Source organism: Aquarana catesbeiana, linkage group LG08 (genome assembly GCF_042186555.1).
Source record: "Aquarana catesbeiana isolate 2022-GZ linkage group LG08, ASM4218655v1, whole genome shotgun sequence".
Taxonomy (NCBI): Eukaryota; Metazoa; Chordata; class Amphibia; order Anura; family Ranidae; genus Aquarana; species Aquarana catesbeiana.
The window spans coordinates 133,849,998-133,870,013 of record NC_133331.1 but is presented as its reverse complement, the minus strand read 5'-3'; the positions used below and the strand labels follow the sequence as shown (position 1 = coordinate 133,870,013).

The following is a 20,016-nucleotide window of genomic DNA, read 5'->3' as shown; positions in this document are numbered from 1 at the left end:
TTCAGAGCAGATAAGGCAAATTCCTCGGAAAGTGCTGACTAGGAACACAAGAAAGACAATACAATGTCCTTATCCAAATGGAAATCCAAGGATGGAACTCTGTAAAAAAAGGCAAAGCATCACCTTAACCTGGGTAAGGTGAATGATAAGATAACGCTCCCTTTTTTTTACACTCTGAGCGGAGGTGATAGCCCCAAATGACCACCCTCCGAGCCAGAAAAAGTAATGGAACCTCCCGAATATCTTAAAGAGATCGAGAGACTTCTGGAGAACCGAAACTACCAAGCTCAGGTCCCACGGCGGTAGAAGAACCGCACTGGTGGAAACAGACGTCTAACCTCTGGAAAAGTGTACGCACCAGGAAGTGCGAGACCAGGAGACGCTGAAAAAAAAAAAAAAAAAAAAAAAAACACCCAGGCTGACACCTGGGCCTTGATGGTAGTTACGGCCCATTTCCTCTATCCCCCCCCAACAGCCGTGTTGGAAACCGCAGCACCTGGCTCATCACAGTCAGGCCGTTGAAAACCAGCGCCTTTAAAAACAGGATGGAAGAATGGTCCATGAGATTGTAGGTCCTTCCTGAAAGGCAGTCCCCCAGAAAAACTTAGGTGACCGGGCGCACCCGGTCGATGTACCCAGACCACCGGGACCCATCCGGATCCAATAGGATGACTGAAATCACCGCAGCCTGTGATCCTTCCAAAAGGCCACAGCAAAGGCTGGAAATAAGGAAAGGCATAGAGTAAACGTGGGTCACTAGAGCCGCCAGAAGATCCCGTGACCTTGCCCGAAACCTTGTACCGTCCTGTCGAGTCAAGATGCAAAAACTGAACCACCTCAGACGTGCCCCCGCGGAGCCCAATACGATGAAACGTGGCCCAGTAAAGGTGATGGAGCATGCGCGGTAGCAGCGGGTTAATGGCGTGACGTCACCCGCTGCTACCGCGCATGCTCCATCGCCGTGTTTATACACGGCTGTATCCTGTATTGCATCTTTTATTACTGCTTTCGTCCTGGCACTTGTGAAGTGCCATATATATAAGTGCAACTTTTATCTTTTATAATAAATACGTTGGACCATACAGAGAGCACTATTGTTGTTCCTTTTATATTGCATATGCCATGTGAGAGTTACCCTGATCTACAGCCCAGTGGTTTATGACGGAATCCCTGATATCTGGAAATGGACATTCATTTGTTTTGACCCTTATGGGAATGCTCTTCTGACCCTCTGTAACTAAAGGGTCCTGGTCATCAGGTGAGAGGCCACCCTCATCATTCACTTTTACTGGCATGCTGTCACGTTTGGTGGAACCTCACTGAATTACTTGGACATTTTATTGCTTTATATATATATTTTTTTTTTTTCAACAAAAGGACTATAGGTTATGCTATATTGTTATCTTCGTATCTTGTCCCTGGAAGGTTTCATTTATTGATTTAGCGCTGCACCTTCTTTTATTTAACAGCCTATTTTGGCCTGCCCTGGCGAAGGACATACGCCAGCACCGTTGCCTTTGCCTGACTGGATCCGTACCTGGAGCCCCCCAAAGTCGATCCTTTCATGATCCAGAACTAGTCTTTTCGCATGAAGTTCCAAGATATCACTCGGTAGTCCGGATTTCACCAACGTCCAACAACCCTGAGTAGGGCTCAGTCCTAGGACCTTTCCCCACCCGGGCAGACCGGCATTGGTGGTCACCCTATTCAGTACAAGGGGAGAAAAGATTACCTCACTGAAGCACCGGAGAGCGAAGCCACCAGACTAGGGAAAACGCTGGATTACTGACTCGAATCCGACTGTCCAAAGACCCCGGGTATTTGTCCCATTATGCAAGGATCTCCCCTAAGGGAGCTTGTATGGCACTATGCAAATGGAATAGCCTCAAAAAAATAGATAACATCGGACCCAACACCCACGTGCAGATCTGCAGAGGAGCCCACCTGCCGGACAGTAAATGAAAAACAAAACGCAACATGCAACTTCCAGGGTATTATCCGGGAGAAAGCACCACTCTGTCCAGAGCTGAACCCCGGGTAAGGCTCAGATAATCCAACGATCTGGCAGGGCCAAGCAGACATCCGATAGTATAGACTCCAACTGAGATCAGTCAAGGTCTGTATAAGAATTACGGTGCTCCTCAGAGTAGTCGAGGAGTCGGAGAAGGTCGTCCAGGCAGCCCAGGATCGCAAAACCCCCGACATAACCACACCAGATCTGGGGCCAACACCTTGTGAACACCCAAGGAGCGGTGGCCAGACCCAAAGGGGTAACATCCCCCGCTCATAATGCTCCGCACCCACAGCAAAAACCAAAGGGAATGCTGGAGACGGGTACACAACAGAATGCGTACGTAGCATTCGTGATGTCGATACAAGTTAGAGAGTCCCCATGACCGCAACAGGGCTTGCACAGCCCCCTGCGGAGATCAGCCAGCAGTCTGGCGACAAACGCCCTTGGAAGCAGAAAACTTCCTTGGAGGAACACAGCCAGAAAACTATCTTGTAACCGGACAAGATCAAGACGCGGCATGCTACCATCCCAAAATACATAACCAGAGGGGAAATGGAGCGCTGACAGGTGCTGCTGGTGAAGAGATATGGGGCAGTGGTGTGGATCAGGGAGGAAGCAATAGGGTATCACCAGTAAAATCGGTCCAAACCTACAGAACTAGGTTCCGGTATAAATGACCAGCGGCAGCCAGCTTCTCAGAGCAGAAGGGACTCTGTGACATGGGAGAGAAAAAAAAACAGAAAAAAAAAAAAAAAAAGCAGCGCCGCTCTAAGGGTAGTAAATTAGATAAAACAAGGCTTTAATACATGTTAAAATTTTGCACTCGCATTTGAGTAGTAAAAACAGGCATGGAATAGTACTCCTTGACAACATAAAGTCACATCCGGTTTCCTGCTGGGCTGTGGTGGGGTCAGATCCCGGCTGCTTCCGGTGGCGTCCGTAGCTCCAAGGTAAGGGATTCCCTCAGCCAGCGTGTCAGCAGGTACATCGGTGGACGACGTCAGATGTAGGAGAGTGGGGGGCGTGACTATAGCGCCACAGGAGACACCACCGTGGGCCCCCCCCACAGGAGACACCACCGTGGGCCCCCCCCCACAGGAGACACCACCGTGGGCCCCCCCCCCCCACAGGAGACACCACCGTGGGCCCCCCCCCCACAGGAGACACCACCGTGGGCCCCCCCCCCACAGGAGACACCACCGTGGGCCCCCCCCCCACAGGAGACACCACCGTGGGCCCCCCCCCCACAGGAGACACCACCGTGGGCCCCCCCCCCACAGGAGACACCACCGTGGGCCCCCCCCCCACAGGAGACACCACCGTGGGCCCCCCCCCCACAGGAGACACCACCGTGGGCCCCCCCCCCACAGGAGACACCACCGTGGGCCCCCCCCCCCACAGGAGACACCACCGTGGGCCCCCCCCCCCACAGGAGACACCACCGTGGGCCCCCCCCCCCACAGGAGACACCACCGTGGGCCCCCCCCCCACAGGAGACACCACCGTGGGCCCCCCCCACAGGAGACACCACCGTGGGCCCCCCCCCACAGGAGACACCACCGTGGGCCCCCCCCCACAGGAGACACCACCGTGGGCCCCCCCCCCCACAGGAGACACCACCGTGGGCCCCCCCCCCCACAGGAGACACCACCGTGGGCCCCCCCCCCACAGGAGACACCACCGTGGGCCCCCCCCCACAGGAGACACCACCGTGGGCCCCCCCCCACAGGAGACACCACCGTGGGCCCCCCCCCACAGGAGACACCACCGTGGGCCCCCCCCCCACAGGAGACACCACCGTGGGCCCCCCCCCCCACAGGAGACACCACCGTGGGCCCCCCCCCCCCACAGGAGACACCACCGTGGGCCCCCCCCCACAGGAGACACCACCGTGGGCCCCCCCCCCACAGGAGACACCACCGTGGGCCCCCCCCCCCCAGGAGACACCACCGTGGGCCCCCCCCCCACAGGAGACACAACCGTGGGCCCCCCCCCCACAGGAGACACCACCGTGGGCCCCCCCCCACAGGAGACACCACCGTGGGCCCCCCCCCACAGGAGACACCACCGTGGGCCCCCCCCACAGGAGACACCACCGTGGGCCCCCCCCCACAGGAGACACCACCGTGGGCCCCCCCCCCACAGGAGACACCACCGTGGGCCCCCCCCCCACAGGAGACACCACCGTGGGCCCCCCCCCCACAGGAGACACCACCGTGGGCCCCCCCCACAGGAGACACCACCGTGGGGCCCCCCCCCCCACAGGAGACACTACCGTGGGGCCCCCCCCCACAGGAGACACCACCGTGGGGCCCCCCCCCACAGGAGACACCACCGTGGGGCCCCCCCCCCACAGGAGACACCACCGTGGGGCCCCCCCCCACAGGAGACACCACCGTGGGGCCCCCCCCCCACAGGAGACACCACCGTGGGCCCCCCCCCCACAGGAGACACCACCGTGGGCCCCCCCCCCCACAGGAGACACCACCGTGGGCCCCCCCCACAGGAGACACCACCGTGGGGCCCCCCCCCACAGGAGACACCACCGTGGGCCCCCCCCCCACAGGAGACACCACCGTGGGCCCCCCCCCCCACAGGAGACACCACCGTGGGCCCCCCCCCACAGGAGACACCACCGTGGGCCCCCCCCAGAAATTTCTGGAAATTTTGAAGGGCTTTCACACTGGAGCGGTGCGCTAGCAGGATGGGAAAAAAAGTCCTGCTAGCAGCATCTTCGGAGCGGTGAAGGAGCGGAGTATACACCGCTCCTTCACCGCTCCTGCCCATTGAAATCAATGGGACAGCGCGGCTATATCACCGGGAAGGCGACTCTGCAGAGGGGCTTTGCAGTGATTTTTAACCCTTTCTCGGCCGCTAGCAGGGGTAAAACCGCCCCGCTAGCGGCCGAATACCTACGGTAAAGCGCCGCCCACTGCCCCAGTGTGAAAGGGCCCTTAAGGTTTGACCGGACCGGTTCTTGTAGCAGCACAGCACCTCCTAAAGGAAGAAATACATACTGTTCTTGCATTGGAGGGTTCAGTTTGTTACCTAGGACTTGCTTGTCCTCACTCAGCGCACAGAAATTAGAATAATCTGATATACATTTTTTTTAGAAATGATTTGGAAAATATTTAAACACCCTGCCTTAAAATATTTTATTCATCATGTTAAAATAATATATTCCGTGGCCCCCACCACAGGAGGCACAAAACCGTGGCCCCCACCACAGGAGGCACAAAAACCGTGGCCCCCACCACAGGAGGCACAAAAACCGTGGCCCTCCCCACAGGTGGCACAAAAACGTGGCCCCTCACAGGGAGCACAAAAACGTGGCCCCTCACAGGGAGCACAAAAACGTGGCCCCTCACAGGGAGCACAAAAACGTGGCCCCTCACAGGGAGCACAAAAACGTGGCCCCTCACAGGGAGCACAAAAACGTGGCCCCTCACAGGGAGCACAAAAACGTGGCCCCTCACAGGGAGCACAAAAACGTGGCCCCTCACAGGGAGCACAAAAACGTGGCCCCTCACAGGGAGCACAAAAACGTGGCCCCTCACAGGGAGCACAAAAACGTGGCCCCTCACAGGGAGCACAAAAACGTGGCCCCTCACAGGGAGCACAAATCGCTGACCCTCACCTAAGGGGCAAAGACCTCTGCAGTGCCACCCCTTGGAAAGGGGGGGCCGAAATTTTTTAGCCGCTAGCACGCCGCCTGCAGGGGGGGGGGGGAAATCGGGGTAGGCCGCAAAAGCCGCGGCCTAAATTTCTGGCCGCCCACCACGAGCCTGGGTGGGGACTGCGGTAGGCTGCGAGCTAAATTATTGGATGCCTGCTGCCGGCCCACGGGGGGACCGGGCCGACTCTGAGCCATGGCGATAGCTTGGCCGGTAGGCCGCAAAGCCACGCCTAAATTAGCCCCAGGATGTCCAAACACCCTCCTTACAGGCCTCACCCCAGATCCCCCATCTAAAAACCCGAAGGTGGAAAACCGGGCCGTTGTCCCAAAAAGTCCCTAGGCCAGAAGCCTGGACCTCACCCGGTTAAGGGGGGGTAGAAAGGGGGCTGAGAACCCCGGAGGGACCGACAACCCCAGGGAGTACCCGTACTCCCACCTCTCCAGGGAAGGAGAGGCAGGGGGCCCATTACCGCTCCAGTGAAGTGCGCAGGCAACACTCCCAGACAGATCCTCCTCGCCGGGGGGGGGGGGGGGGGGGAGAACCCCGGAAGGACCGACCACCCCAGGGAGTACCCGCTCCCCCACCTCGCCAGGGAAGGAGTCCCCTTACTTACCGATCCAGCGAAGTGCACGGGTAACACTCCCACACAGATCCATCTCCCGCCTAGACGGAGTGGCTGTCGGCCATGGCGACACTGTGATCCAGACAGCAGTAGCCCGGTCATATGCGTCCCTGCGAGACTCAATCTTGCCGGCCACCCTGGTCCAGAATGGGCTTGTCGCGGCCGACCCAGCGCGGAGCTAAGGTCTGCGTGCGCTCGATGGCCAGGCTGGGGAGACTACCAGGAACTATATTATCCAGCCTGTCACTCAGCCCAGCAGTTGATTGCAGATCCTCACAGGAAAAAAAGAGAAATAAAACAAAAATCCAAAGAACTACAGGTCCCAATAGGGAGCCAGGTCCTTACTCCTGACTAGGCAGAAAAAAAACTGAATACCTAGAGCAGGGCGGGGGTTATATACTGACTGAAGGACAGCCCATGGACGTAGCCAGGTGCTTGTTTGCTTTTTGTTCTGCCTAGTCCTACTCCTAATAGAGGCGATATAACCCTATCATTATGAAGGCTGTGTTTGTCAATGAACGAATGAGAAGGATGAAGAGGCTGTGTGGGCATGCATACCCCTTGATTCAAGTAAGGTGGGGTGGTCTGTGTTTCCCATCCTAATATGGGTAAGTCATAACTAAAGAGAGCCTTTTGATTTAATCAGCAGTTGGATCAAGGAAGGAAATATTAGTATATATTAGTAATCACAAGCAGCTGCATTCTGAAACAAAGTTTGTAATGTTGATAATATCTTTTACAATAGAGCAGTACTAAACCCAAAGGCAAACAATTATACTGCAGCTAACCAATTCTTAGATGTGATGGATGCATTTTTTTTATGGCTTTCTTTCTTTTATTTTCACCTTGTGATCTGGCCAGTAATTCTGTTGCTTTTCAACAGGACAAACTCTCCTGCAAATGCAGCAGTTTGAGCGTTGAGATAAACCATTTACCACTGACAGGGGTGCTTACCTTAGCCTTTATCCCAAAAGGAACAAAACTTCTGCTGTAACTGCATGTGTAACGGCAGTGGGCTGGAGTTCCACTTTGATTTGTTAGTGTATCTAAATCTGCTAGCACACCCAACACTCCCCAGACTGGTAATGCGGCGGTCCAAAGGCGCTCCTTTATCCAGAGTGGGGGCACGCTAATACAGGAGATGTGTTATGACCAAATCACCAAGTGAAAACAGAGGGGAAAAAAAAGCTGCAATATATATTACATTTTGATTTTGGGTTTAATACCGCTTTAAGCTGATCTCTTACACAAATATATCTAAAAGTAATCAGAAACAGTTTCTATTTAATTTATAGTGCAAGGGTACCCTGTGCACCGATATTCATTAAAAGCTACATTTAAACTGTCCTGTTGGTACCTGGCTGTTTCTTCTTCACATTATCCAGGGGAACAGGTCTTTTGGAGCTGACATCCCGCACAGCCTCCCGCAGCTTCTTCTGTTCTTTCCTGTATTTCTTTGCAGAGCTCTCCTGTTTGAACTGCTTGTTCTTTAACTTATTTTCAAGTTTGAGTTTGCTGGTCTTCAGCAGCTTGCGAAAGCTAGGCGCTTGTTTCCGATGTCTCCTCTACATAAGAATAAGAAGCAGAGGAAGAGTTCTTTGTAGAAAGCTAGACATGTTCACAGAAATACATTTGCACTGTTTAAAAAGACAATTGTCAGTTTGGTTGTTCACAGCCTAACAGTGTCTTCGGGTAGCCCCTCCTCCCCAGCACTAACCTGTCCAGGCTCACTGGTTGCCCGACTGCTGCACAACTTCATCCTAGGCAAGATCCATTGTTAAATCTTACCTGTGTGGGTGATATCACTACTCTCCACACATGATAGAGTTAAGTAAGGTCTTCCTCATACCTGGAAAACCCACTGCATTAGAGCAAAGCAGCAAGGACTTTGTCGGAGTAGAGCGGAAAGCATGGGCGTGTATACATTGTTCAGTGGGCTATCAGAAGACAATGTTACTTTGACCTAAATGGGCAAAACTTCAGCTTCCATGTTATTTTCTTGTACAAAGGGTTTTATTGAAAATATACATCAGAATAGTACAAAAACAGTGGTGGACACATCGTAGACTAACAGGTATAGCTTTCATGTTATTTTCAAAGAGCCAGTGGGGATGGCTTTGAGATCGAAGCATGCAGCTCCGTTCTCTGTCCATGTGCGGTCACGTGACTGCTAAGTATGCAATGAAAGGTACGCTTAGTATCAACTGTCCAGCACTGAAGAACAGATTGCATCCAGCTTGTTTTAAGAGAGGCTTTACATCTTTACTGAAGTTTAAAATGGTTGTAAACCCACATAGAAAAAAATAAAAAATAAAAAAAGCTAACTAGCTCATTATGTAATACTCACTTGAGATTGAAGCCCCCGGTGTGGTGCCCATACACAGCACCGGCAGGCGACATCGCTCCCCGGAGTTAGTTCCGGGTATCGCGGGCTCCGGTGCTGTGATTGGCCAGAGCCGCGATGCCATCACTCCCGCACATGCGCATGGGAGCCGCCGGTAACAGCTTACTCACTGAAGCAACAGCATGTACATGCTGTTGCTTCAGTGCGCATGTGCGGATAATGTTGGCACATGCAGATAGGTTGGCTTCACTGCGCGAAACCACGTAACTGTACGTGGACTCACGGGGTCCGGATAGCACGCGCCCGCTACACAGCGGGTGTACCGATGCTCGTGGCGATCGTGAGCTGGAGACACAGAACAGGGACGAGTGTGTGTAAACACACACTTCCCTGTTCTGACAGGAGTGACAGATCGTGTGTTCCTATTAGCTAGGAACCACGATCTGCCACTTCCTGTAGTTAGTCCCTCCCCCTTCAGTTAGAAACACCTCCCAGAGAACATAGTTAACCCCTTCACCGCCCCCTAGTGTTAACCCCTTCACTGCCAGTGACATTTTTACAGTAATCAATGGATATTTAATCGCACTGATCGCTGTATTAATGCCAATGGTTCCAAAAATGTGTCAAAATTGTCCGATGCGTCCGTCATAATGTCGTAGTCACAAAAAAAAAATAATAATCATCGCAGATTGCCGCCATTACTAGTAAAAAAAATAATAATAAAAATGCTATAGATCTATCCACTATTTTGTAGACGCTATATTTTACCCAAACAAATCAATATACCCTTATTGTGATTTTTTTTTTTTTTTTTTACCAAAAATATGAAGAAGAATACATATCAGCCTAAACTGAGGAAAAAATGTTTTTTATTATATATTTTTGGGGTATATTTATAATAGCAAAAAGTTAAATATAATGCGTTTTTTTTTCAAAATTGTCACTTTTTTTTGTTTATAGCGCAAAAAATAAAAACCACAGAGGCGATCAAATACCACCAAAAGAAAGCTCTATTTGTGGGGGAAAAAAAAAAAAAAAAAGGGACGTCAATTTTGTTTGGGTACAACGTTGCACAACCGTGTCAGTGAAAGTGACGCAGTGCCGAATCTCAAAAAGTGCTCTGGTCAGGAAGGGGGTAAATTCTTCCGGGGATGAAGTGGTTAAGGAAGGAATGGAGAGGGGGGTAGGAAGGAATGGAGAGGAGTATCTGGGAATTTTGAGTTTACCAACTGTGCAGTGAGCCGTCTTGGGCGTCTCTCTGTAATCAGATTGTTTTTTATAAATGCATAGGATCTCTACTTACTTTACCTGTATAAAATAAATATTGCAGTGAAACACTATGCAAGTTCCTTTGTTTTTATATGTACCATTGATATGAGAGCCATGGAAGCTGGAAGCGAGTGGAGGGGACCAGGCTGTTGCTCTGTTCTTCCCTTATTATGGTTATTGCACAAAATGTGTGGATGTGATGTACAGGGACTACACGCTGGAGTAAACTAGGGGTGTGGAATTTAATTGCAGCAGCGATGCATTGCGATTTGGCCGTCCGCGATTCGGTATCAATGCTGCAACCAAAATAATTGATTTTCAGATGACGTCATCTACGATGTGCCCGGCCACTCCAAACGGAGCTGAGAAGCAGCCGAAAGGCGCTGTCCCCTGCCTCTCCAAAATGAGCGCTGTCCCCTGCCTCTCCAAAATGAGCCGTGGGCGTTTAGCTGGCTGCTACAGGAGAGGTGAAAAAAAAAAATAAACAAAAAGACGTGACCTGAGGAAGGGGTTAATCCCCAAAACGTAGTCTCTGCACTGTGTTCAAGACCCGGCATCCATTCTTGGTTTATCTTTCTGTTTGCCTTCTGACTGTGCAAACATCTCTGGAGCCTGCTAGAGCTCGTTGGAAGTTCACTGTAGCCTGTTGCAGCTTGGAGGTGTGACGCGGCTGGTCAGGTGACTGTAGCTCCTGGAAGTCAAGCCGCGAAAGGTTTCCACCGCTCGCCCTGGCCAATGTCAGCGGTGTTGCCACTCTCCCCGGATGACATTGAGGCTACATGGTTTGCCCCCCCCCCCCCTTGTTCCATCCCCTGGCGTTCTGTGCTGTGAGCTGTTGGACAGTCCCCCTCCTCAACATTAAGATCCAGTGCTACTTCCCGGAGCACCCCCAGGCTCCACCACTCCACTGGCATTGTTATTCCCCCATTAGAGGCAGGTAGTCTCCTCTCTGGCTTTTGTAGCAATCGTTAGTTACTGTGTATGCTCAAGCAAGTTACTTTTACACACATACTTTTTCATCATTATTTTTTATCCTTATCAATTTATTGATTATTTTCTAGCAGCCCCTATTTAATTTTTGTTTTCGTGCCAATAAAGAATTTGCATTACATTTGGAACTCCATAATGGTTAATTCATCACCCCTTGGATCAGCGCTTTTTTTTCTGTTTTTATATAGCTACAGAAAAGGAGACATGTGTAGCAAGTGTCCCCATCTCCCAGTCTTCAGAGAGTCCTCCTCGGCTCACTGTCACACAGGCTGCTGCAGGAGACCTGAGCCAGCGACCCACGCATGTCCTCCTCACAACAGGCTGCTGCAGGCAGTGGGAGACCCAAAAAAGCCAGCAGAATACTGGAAGGCCGCACTTGTCCTCCTCACAGGCTGCTGGGGACAGTGGGAAACCAGTGCACAGTCTGTCATCATCATCAGGTACTTAAGTCAGACACACATCTGATGCACCATTATGCCAAATTATGACCGTAATAAAATAAATAAACTTGATGGTGGACCTAAACATTAAAGTGACCATGCCATTTCATTATGGTTTATGTATGTCTTATCGTCTTAGCGATTGATTCATATCACAACTTCATTGATAACTATATTTTTATATTCATGGTTTTGCCCATCACTGACCCCACACATGCAGCCATGCATTGAATGTGTGAGGTCAGTGATGAGCAAAACAATAAATCATACAAAAAAAAAAAAGCATCAATGAAGTTGTGATGTGAATCAATCACTAAGACAATAAGGTATACATAAACCATAATTAATGAAATGGCATACATTATCGTTTGGGGGGGGGGGGGGGGGGACGTTGTCCGCAGTCTCTGACCCTCTCCTGCATCATGTCCGCAGTCTCTGACCCTCTCCTGCGACATGTCCGCAGTCTCTGACCCTCTCCTGCGACATGTCCGCAGTCTCTGACCCTCTCCTGCGACATGTCCGCAGTCTCTGACCCTCTCCTGCGACATGTCCGCAGTCTCTGACCCTCTCCTGCGACATGTCCGCAGTCTCTGACCCTCTCCTGCGACATGTCCGCAGTCTCTGACCCTCTCCTGCGACATGTCCGCAGTCTCTGACCCTCTCCTGCGACATGTCCGCAGTCTCTGACCCTCTCCTGCGACATGTCCGCAGTCTCTGACCCTCTCCTGCGACATGTCCGCAGTCTCTGACCCTCTCCTGCGACATGTCCGCAGTCTCTGACCCTCTCCTGCGACATGTCCGCAGTCTCTGACCCTCTCCTGCGACATGTCCGCAGTCTCTGACCCTCTCCTGCGACATGTCCGCAGTCTCTGACCCTCTCCTGCAACATGTCCGCAGTCTCTGACCCTCTCCTGCAACATGTTCGCAGTCTCTGACCCTCTTCCGCAACATGTCCGCAGTCTCTGACCCTCTTCCGTAATATGTCCGCAGTCTCTGACCCTCTCCTGTATCATGTCCGCTAGGGGTGCGCATCTTCACTGGTCTCACGATTCGATTACGATTATTTGGTCAACGATTCGATTCCGTGATGCATCACGATTACCGATGCGCTCCCACTTCCGCTTAGGCCGCCTAGGCGGCCCTTCCTCCCTGCAATCTTCTGGGACACATCACAGTTCCCAGAAGATTGTCCAGCTGTGCAGGACAGTGCAGTGAGACATGCGCACCCGGCTGTGAAGCTGCAAGCTGTCACAGCCAGATGCCCACAGTAGTGGCCACGTCGCTGGATTGTGGGACAGGTGAGTGTCTTTTTATTAAAAGTCAGAAGATACACTTTTTTGTAGCTGCTGACTTTTAATAAACAAAAAGCTTACTAGGCGGCCCCTCCCTGCCAGTGATCTTCTGGGTCCCAGAAGATTGGCTGGCCAATGGCAGATCGCAGTGAGGTTCATGCAGTCTACGCCCGGCTGTGAAGCCATAAGCTGTCACGGGCGGGTGTCACTGCCCACAGTAGATATGAGAGGGAGAGGAGTGAGGTTCCGTGTGGCCGCATTGATGGACCGTGGGACAGGTGAATGTCTGATTATTAAAAGTCAGCAGCTACACTTTTTGTAGCTGCTGACTTTTAATAAACGAAAAAAACTGGTTGAATTCCACTTTACGTAGTGCACTAATCCGGTGCACTACAAGGTACAGGAATTCACACACGGCTGCTTGGAGGTCAGAAGGGATTACAATCCACAACTGACAAACAGCCCTGTGAAGTTCCTTTACTGTCTCTGTGATGGCATTTCTCTGGGCTCCCCTGTTTGCACCTTCCAGCACACTAGGAGTTAACACAGTGGAATGTGCAAACTGGGGGGGGCCAGAAAAATAATGTCACACAGAGCACATGTAGGAGACAGTGTAAGTAGAATACAAAACACATTTGTACTCTACATACAGCTGTTAAAATACCTGTGTGGTAAAAAATGCAGAGTTATAATCCATTAAGTGCCCACCGCTGTATGTGCTTTTTAAAATATATGCAGCTTCATATCTCATTTTTTAGTCTGTGTGTAGAACGGTGTTTTTGTCAAAATGGCTTTTGTTAATAAATACAATTGTAATCCATTAAGTGGTGACCGCTGTGTTTTTTTTTTTTTAAATATATGCAGCTTCATACCTCGTTTTTTTGGTCTGTGTATAAAACTGTATAAGCCGGTCATGTGAGTGCTCGGTCTGGCCCGCCTCTCTCCCCTCAGTCTCACGTCTCTCTGTCTCTCCTGATTTGGGAGTTCTCAGCCCCGCCGACCACCTGTAGATATCAGATCAGAAGAGAGGCGGGCAGGGCTGACGTCAGGAGAGACAGAGAGGAGAGGGGCAGGCCGGACCGAGCAGTCACATGAGTGCCGGGATATACAGTTATATACACAACTACAAAACGAGGTATGAAGCTAAATATATTTAAAAAAAAGCACATACAGCGATCACCACTGAATGGATTACTATTGCATTTAATAGCAAAAGCCATTTTCACAAAAGACGCTTGGAGCACACTTCCGGGAGGGGAAAGGCGGGATGACGTCACACCCAACATCGATTTTTCGGGGTGCTTGCATCAATGCCGCATCGGGGACCCCCAAATCGCGATGCAGCGATTAATTTCCACACCCCTAATGTCCGCAGTCTCTGACCCTCTCCTGTATCATGTCCGCAGTCTCTGACCCTCTCCTGTATCATGTCCGCAGTCTCTGACCCTCTCCTGTATCATGTCCGCAGTCTCTGACCCTCTCCTGTATCATGTCCGCAGTCTCTGACCCTCTCCTGTATCATGTCCGCAGTCTTTGACCATCTCCTGTATGCAATCTCTGACCATCTCCTATAGTATTTTGGGGTCAGTCTGGAGCGCCTCTAAGTTGTCTGCTGTGTTCACACTTTGCTACATGCAGGGAGTGTTTTTTTTTTTCTTTTTTTTTTTTTTAAGAACAGGTAAAAAAAAAAAAAAAAAAAAAAAAAAAAAAGAAGAAGAGTTATTGCCTGTTAACTAATTTTCCAGGACGGCTTACAGAGAGATGGGCTCCTCCCAGCGAGCACGGGAAACACATGATCCACATTATAAAAGACAGCCCACAGGCAGTAGCCCCTCAGTATTAATAAATAACCAAAGGCACAAAAAAACAATAAAAAACTCTCATCAGTGCAACCAGCTTAGGATTACATCATTAGACTTATAAAAACAAGGGAGGGAACTGACGCCATCCTGGAAGATTCCTGGAAAATTAGTTAACAGGTAATAACTCATTTTCCCAAGTCATCTTCCAGGACAGCTTGCAGAGAGGACAAAATAGAACTACTTGATCAGGGCGGGACCACAGCTTTAAGCACATTCCTCCCAACAGCCTGTTTCTGGTTAGAGTACAGGCCTGATCGGTAATGTTTATGAAGGTTTGGAAGCTGGACCCGGATGCGGTCTTACAGAACTGGGGAGGAGAAGCGCTAACCTTTCGCCGCTCTGAATGCTGGTATGGCAGCTACGAGTGTCTGGAAAGGAATTGGGTAAAAATGATCCTGGCAACTTCATGAATAACAGGAGCTCTGCCCAAAGTTTGACGTCTGAGTTCATAAGAAGATTGTGATGGTGGTGGTAAGTAATGCAGATCACTACTCCAGAAGATTGAGCCTGTAATAGTAACAGAACATTTACTTTTACTTGCTACAGCTGTTCTGTTAGGAAGGCTGTGTAAAAGATGCAATGATGTTTTTAACATATACAGGAGTACTGAACCTAAACATACCCAGTCAGGTATAGGGGTCAGAGACATAGCAAGACGTGAACCCACATCTACAGGCCATATTCCTGCCCATTAGTGCTGCGAGGAACGCATCACAAGAAGGAGCTGTCTGCATCTGTAGCAAAATGGCCGTTACACCACCAGCTATACAAGTTTATACTGCTGTTTAAATCCTAAACCTTAGAAAAGATTATAGTGACCACACAACCCCAATTAAAGGGCTCAGTAATGCAATCGATAGAACTTTACATATTCAACTACGATGTCAAAGTGAATGTAAACCCAATTCGTGAAATTTGAGCTAGGCACATATATCTGCAATGTTTTACCATCTCTGTTGAAAGCATTAAGTCCCTTAGCGGTCTCCCGCTCCGTTCTTCTGTTATCATCCTGATAACTTCTGACAAGTCCATTGTCAACTGAGATAAAAGCACCCGGAGTATTGTGTTGGGGAGGAAGCTATAAATAGATTAGCAGAATGCTGAACTATTCAAAGAACAGCTCTGAAAGTCTCTACTTATGAAGGAGAAGGGGTGTATGCCTTTCCTCCAATCAGCTGTCTTGGCTGTATGCCCAGACTACACTTCAAGTACTAAACAGGAAGAGAAAATCTTTTTAAAGAATATATAAAGCTGAAGACCGCAAATATGACCGCACATGCCCACATCCACTCCAAATCCTTCCTGGAGGAAGAACACCAAAAATACAAGAATATAAGATGAGGGAACCTCCTGAGTTACTTTTCAAATTATTGACTTGCAAAGTAGATTTTTCTACTTCTACTCTCTCCTTCCATTGGTAGAAGGCTGAAACCATGTTCTCTAATCCTACCAGATCCAGACATGGAGAGAGCATATGGTACTGCATGCTGAACGTATGGGATTTGATCCTCTGCTGAGAAACCCACGAGCCTTCGCTGTACATATGCAAAAGACAAAATACCTTTTAAGGTCTCAGTGACCAGAGATTCTCTCTCTCTAAGCCATTTAGTCATCTGTCTATCTGTCTATGAACGTTAATGCATTAAGACAACCTATTGGAGATTGTACGAGACAATGTAAAGGTCAGGTAAAAGCCTCCCAATTCATACAGCCACATATACAAATGAGGGCTAAACTTCAAGCCGGTCATTAGAACTATTAGGTTGTTTCCACTAGTGCGACACGCCATGCGATCCTGGACAGAGTCGCATGACAAGTCACTGTCCATTTATTTCAATGACACCCGTTCCAATCTAAGCGACTCAAAGTTGCAACAACCTAGAAAAGGTCCCAGCACTACCCCGATGCGACCTCTGATGGAACCCCGATCCGGAGGCTGTAAAGTTGGATCAAAGCTGCACACCAAAGTCGCAACAGCGGTAACGTAGCATCAGAGTCCATACATTAAATCACATATGAGCCATAAGAATGCCTCTCATGTATATAACCCAAATAACACAAACAGCAGCTCCAATGTTGTGTATTTAAATATATAGATTTATAACATACTTGGAGAAGTGTGAGGTCAGAGACATCGTATATTCGTCTAATACACCCCCCCCCCCCCCCACACACACACACACACACACACACACACAGCAATTCATATGAAATTAATGCCAACCATTCATATAAACACATGTCATGGATATAGCCCAATCTCTGGCTACCAATCTATTATACATCTATTCAGTGGAGGAACCCAGGGAGCTCCAGGTGATAGAAGTCTAGGCACACAAACTGGAGTGCATAGTAGATATTGTTACCCCATAATATGTACAGCTTCAGCTCCTAGACATAACCAAATATTTTATTTGGAACAGAAGTAAAAAGTGAGTCTCCTTAAACTACATATTTAAACAATGTATGTTAACAGAGATTGCTGTACACTTAACTTGCTATACATGGCCCGCACTAAGGTGGGAGACAAACATGTCCAAATCTAGTGATAAATGAAAGCTTCTGACACCTTTGGATAAGCCCTGAAGCGTGAAACAGGAGCAATCGGAAGGCCAACACCTGCAGGTATTAAAGTGGAGTTCCACCCAAAAATGAAACTTCCGCTTTAGGCCTCTTTCACACGGCCGATCCGTTCAGGTCCGCCAGTCAGTTTTTTAGGCGGACCTGAACGGACACTCCATGGAGGTCTATGGAGCGTCGGATGTCAGCGATGACATGTCCGCTGACATCCGACCCGCTCTGATCCAAAAAAGTGTGATGGAGGAAAAACCTACTTTTCCATTCGTCTTCGTATCAGATCGGGTGACGACGGACTCTACAGTCCGTCGTCATCCGATCCCCCATAGGGGAGAGCGGCGCTCTGACAGGTCCGTCGCTGTCATCTTCCTGCTCAGCGGGGATCGACAGAGCGATCCCCCGCTGAGCAGAGCGGGCTCCGTACACAGACACATCCGTGTGAAGGAGCTCTTAAGGGAGGTGACCCCCTGACATGCCACTTGGGGAAATTTAGTTCTTTTGACTGCTTGAATTTGTTGGATGAAAACCACGCGCAGTAATCATGATGCATCGCGTAATCGAATCATGAGGCCAGTGAAGATGCGCACCCCTAGAGTACACATATATGTTGTTGTGTACTTTAAATCATTTCGGATGTGCATTAGATGCGACTTTCACAGACAGTTGTTGGGAGTGTACTGTATTGATTCATTATGTCTATATTGTGTCAGGGCTCTCCAAATCCCAGGCGTCATGTCGCCTAGAAATAGCTTCCTGGCGCCAGGACTTTTGTCAGCCCATTCAATGTTGTATGGACGCACAATTTGTATTGCCTGATGCCCGGGACACGCAGGTAGTTTTTTTTTTGTACATTTAGCCACACGAGTTAGGTGGAAGCATTCAGGCGGCTCTGCTGCTGCCCGATTGCTTACACACAAGTGGGTGAAGTGCATCCTGCAATGTATTCTGGGCTCCGCTTGCCAGTCTGCGTCCCGGAAATGGCATAGCAGGCGCCACAGAGTAGGGGGGGGGGGGAGTGGACACATGGAGGAGGGCGCCTCTGCATGAAAGCGTTGATTGTGATAAACATTACATATCGGCAAGTACGCCAGAATGAGAGCAATAATTCTAGCACTAGACCACCTCCGTAACACTAAACTGATGACCCAAAAGGGGCTTTTAAAGAGTCACCTATAAAAAATATAATGTACTAAAGTTTGTTGCCTAACTTTTTTTAGCGGGCTCCTAGATTCAAAGCAACTTTGCCAAGCCCTGTATTATATTAAATTCCTTTATTTTTGATAAACAACACAGATTTTGATATTAGGAGTCAGTGCTTCACTTTCTGGGTTATTGTTTCACCAACAGAGGGGCATTTTCTCCCGCACACCTATGCTGGAGCATGTCACCGCTAGCTCCATATTTCACTGCGGGATAGGATGTGTAACTGACATTTTTTCCACACTGAAAGAACATCAATCGCCACTAGGACACACAGAAAACAATTGCTTTCTATGTTTCCCATTTGCATTGCAATGCAGCCCACAGATGCGTTGCAGTGACCTGCTGCATTTAACTGCTTGCTGCCCGCCCACCGTCAAACAACGGCGGGGCAGTGCAGCCCTCGTTCTGGCTTGATTACTGTATAACTGTGACAGGCAGGGAAGGGGTTGACCACTAGGGGGACATGAGGGGTTAAATGTGTTTCCTAGGAGAGTGATTCTAACTGTAGGGGGTGGGGACTCACAAGGGGAGGAGACCGATCAGTGTTCCTCTGTACTGGGAACACAGATCGGTCTCCCCTCACCTGACAGGACATGGATCTGTGTGTTTACACACACAGATCCACGGTCCTGCTTGGTTAACGGGCAATCGGGGGTGCCCGGCGGACATCGCGGCCGCCGGGCACACGCCCCGGGTCCCGAGCAACGCGGCGGGCGCGCACGCCCCCTAGACGGCCAGGAAGCCCAGGATGTCATATGGCGGCCGCCCAGGATGGGAGATCCCATCTGTGGCCGTCATCTGACTATACGCAGGTATTGAAGTGGTTAAATACCACCAAAAGAAAGCTCTATTTGCGTGAAGAAAATGATAAAAAATGTGTTTGGGTACAGTGTTGCATGACCGCGCAATTGTCATTCAAAGTGTGACAGCGCTGAAAAATGGCTTGGGCAGGAAGGGGGTGACAGTGCCTGGTAGGCAAGTGGTTAATCACATAGTACACTGTCACTGTGCACACTTCAAATAAAGTTGCAGCATCTTACTGCAGGTAGAGCAGAGAGCTGCCACACACTATGAATGGACCCCAATAAACTCTCATGTTGCATATGCTTCATTCATGGCAAGATTGCCTGCTTCACCCCGGGTGCTGGCTGACTTTGTCCTGGCACTACCCATACTTATTCCAGATGAGTATAAACGCCAGAGAGGCTTAGTACGTCATCCTGTATTATCAGAAAGACAAGCCAGCAGCAGCATGTCTCTACCATGCATGTACTCCTGTAATTGCCAGCCTTCCCATTCACTAGAAAAGTCACTCCGTGCTCCATTCATTTCTATCAGCAAACCAGTGACTGGCAGCCGTAGCGGTGGAAGAGCAGGAAAGAGGCAGTGCCCAGATAAGTCATACACTCACCGGCTTCATGGTGTATCCCAGGTACAGCTCTGCTCCACACGTGTAGACAACAGGAAGTGAGCACCGACACAGACAGCGCTGGCTAGAAGAGCCCTGCAATGTCCTGTACTGAAGAATTGTATGAGCGCCATCTGTTGGCTTCAGAGGGTAATCGTCCGCCCACTACACCGAGCTCTCTACAGGTTTACAGAAATAGGGCTGAGGGTACGAGAGGGGTGAACGGGGCGCTGAATGGGCGCTAATGCAGCGCTGGTAAGCCTCTGAGAGGGAAGGCATTGCCAGCTGGTAGATGTTGGGAAGTGAAGTATTCTCCCT

At 50.0% G+C, this 20,016-nt stretch overlaps 1 protein-coding gene across 2 annotated transcripts in view; it reads right to left on the bottom strand.

Annotated features, from left to right (window-relative positions):
• The window catches only part of NOC3L (NOC3 like DNA replication regulator), a 130,155-nt gene extending 110,345 nt beyond the window's left edge, over positions 1-19,810 (bottom strand). Inside the window, exons 1-2 of one of the 2 annotated variants that reach the window (XM_073596426.1) lie at positions 19,702-19,810; positions 7,671-7,878 (exon numbers count right to left, since the gene is read on the bottom strand). In XM_073596426.1, coding sequence (XP_073452527.1) covers positions 7,671-7,878; positions 19,702-19,710 — 217 coding nt within the window. In that variant the 5' untranslated portion in view covers positions 19,711-19,810. Of the gene's footprint in view, positions 1-7,670; positions 7,879-13,520; positions 13,683-19,701 lie in introns of those variants that run through there. The other variant, XM_073596427.1, reaches the window with a different exon arrangement.
• Between the last annotated feature and the right edge of the window lie 206 nt (positions 19,811-20,016).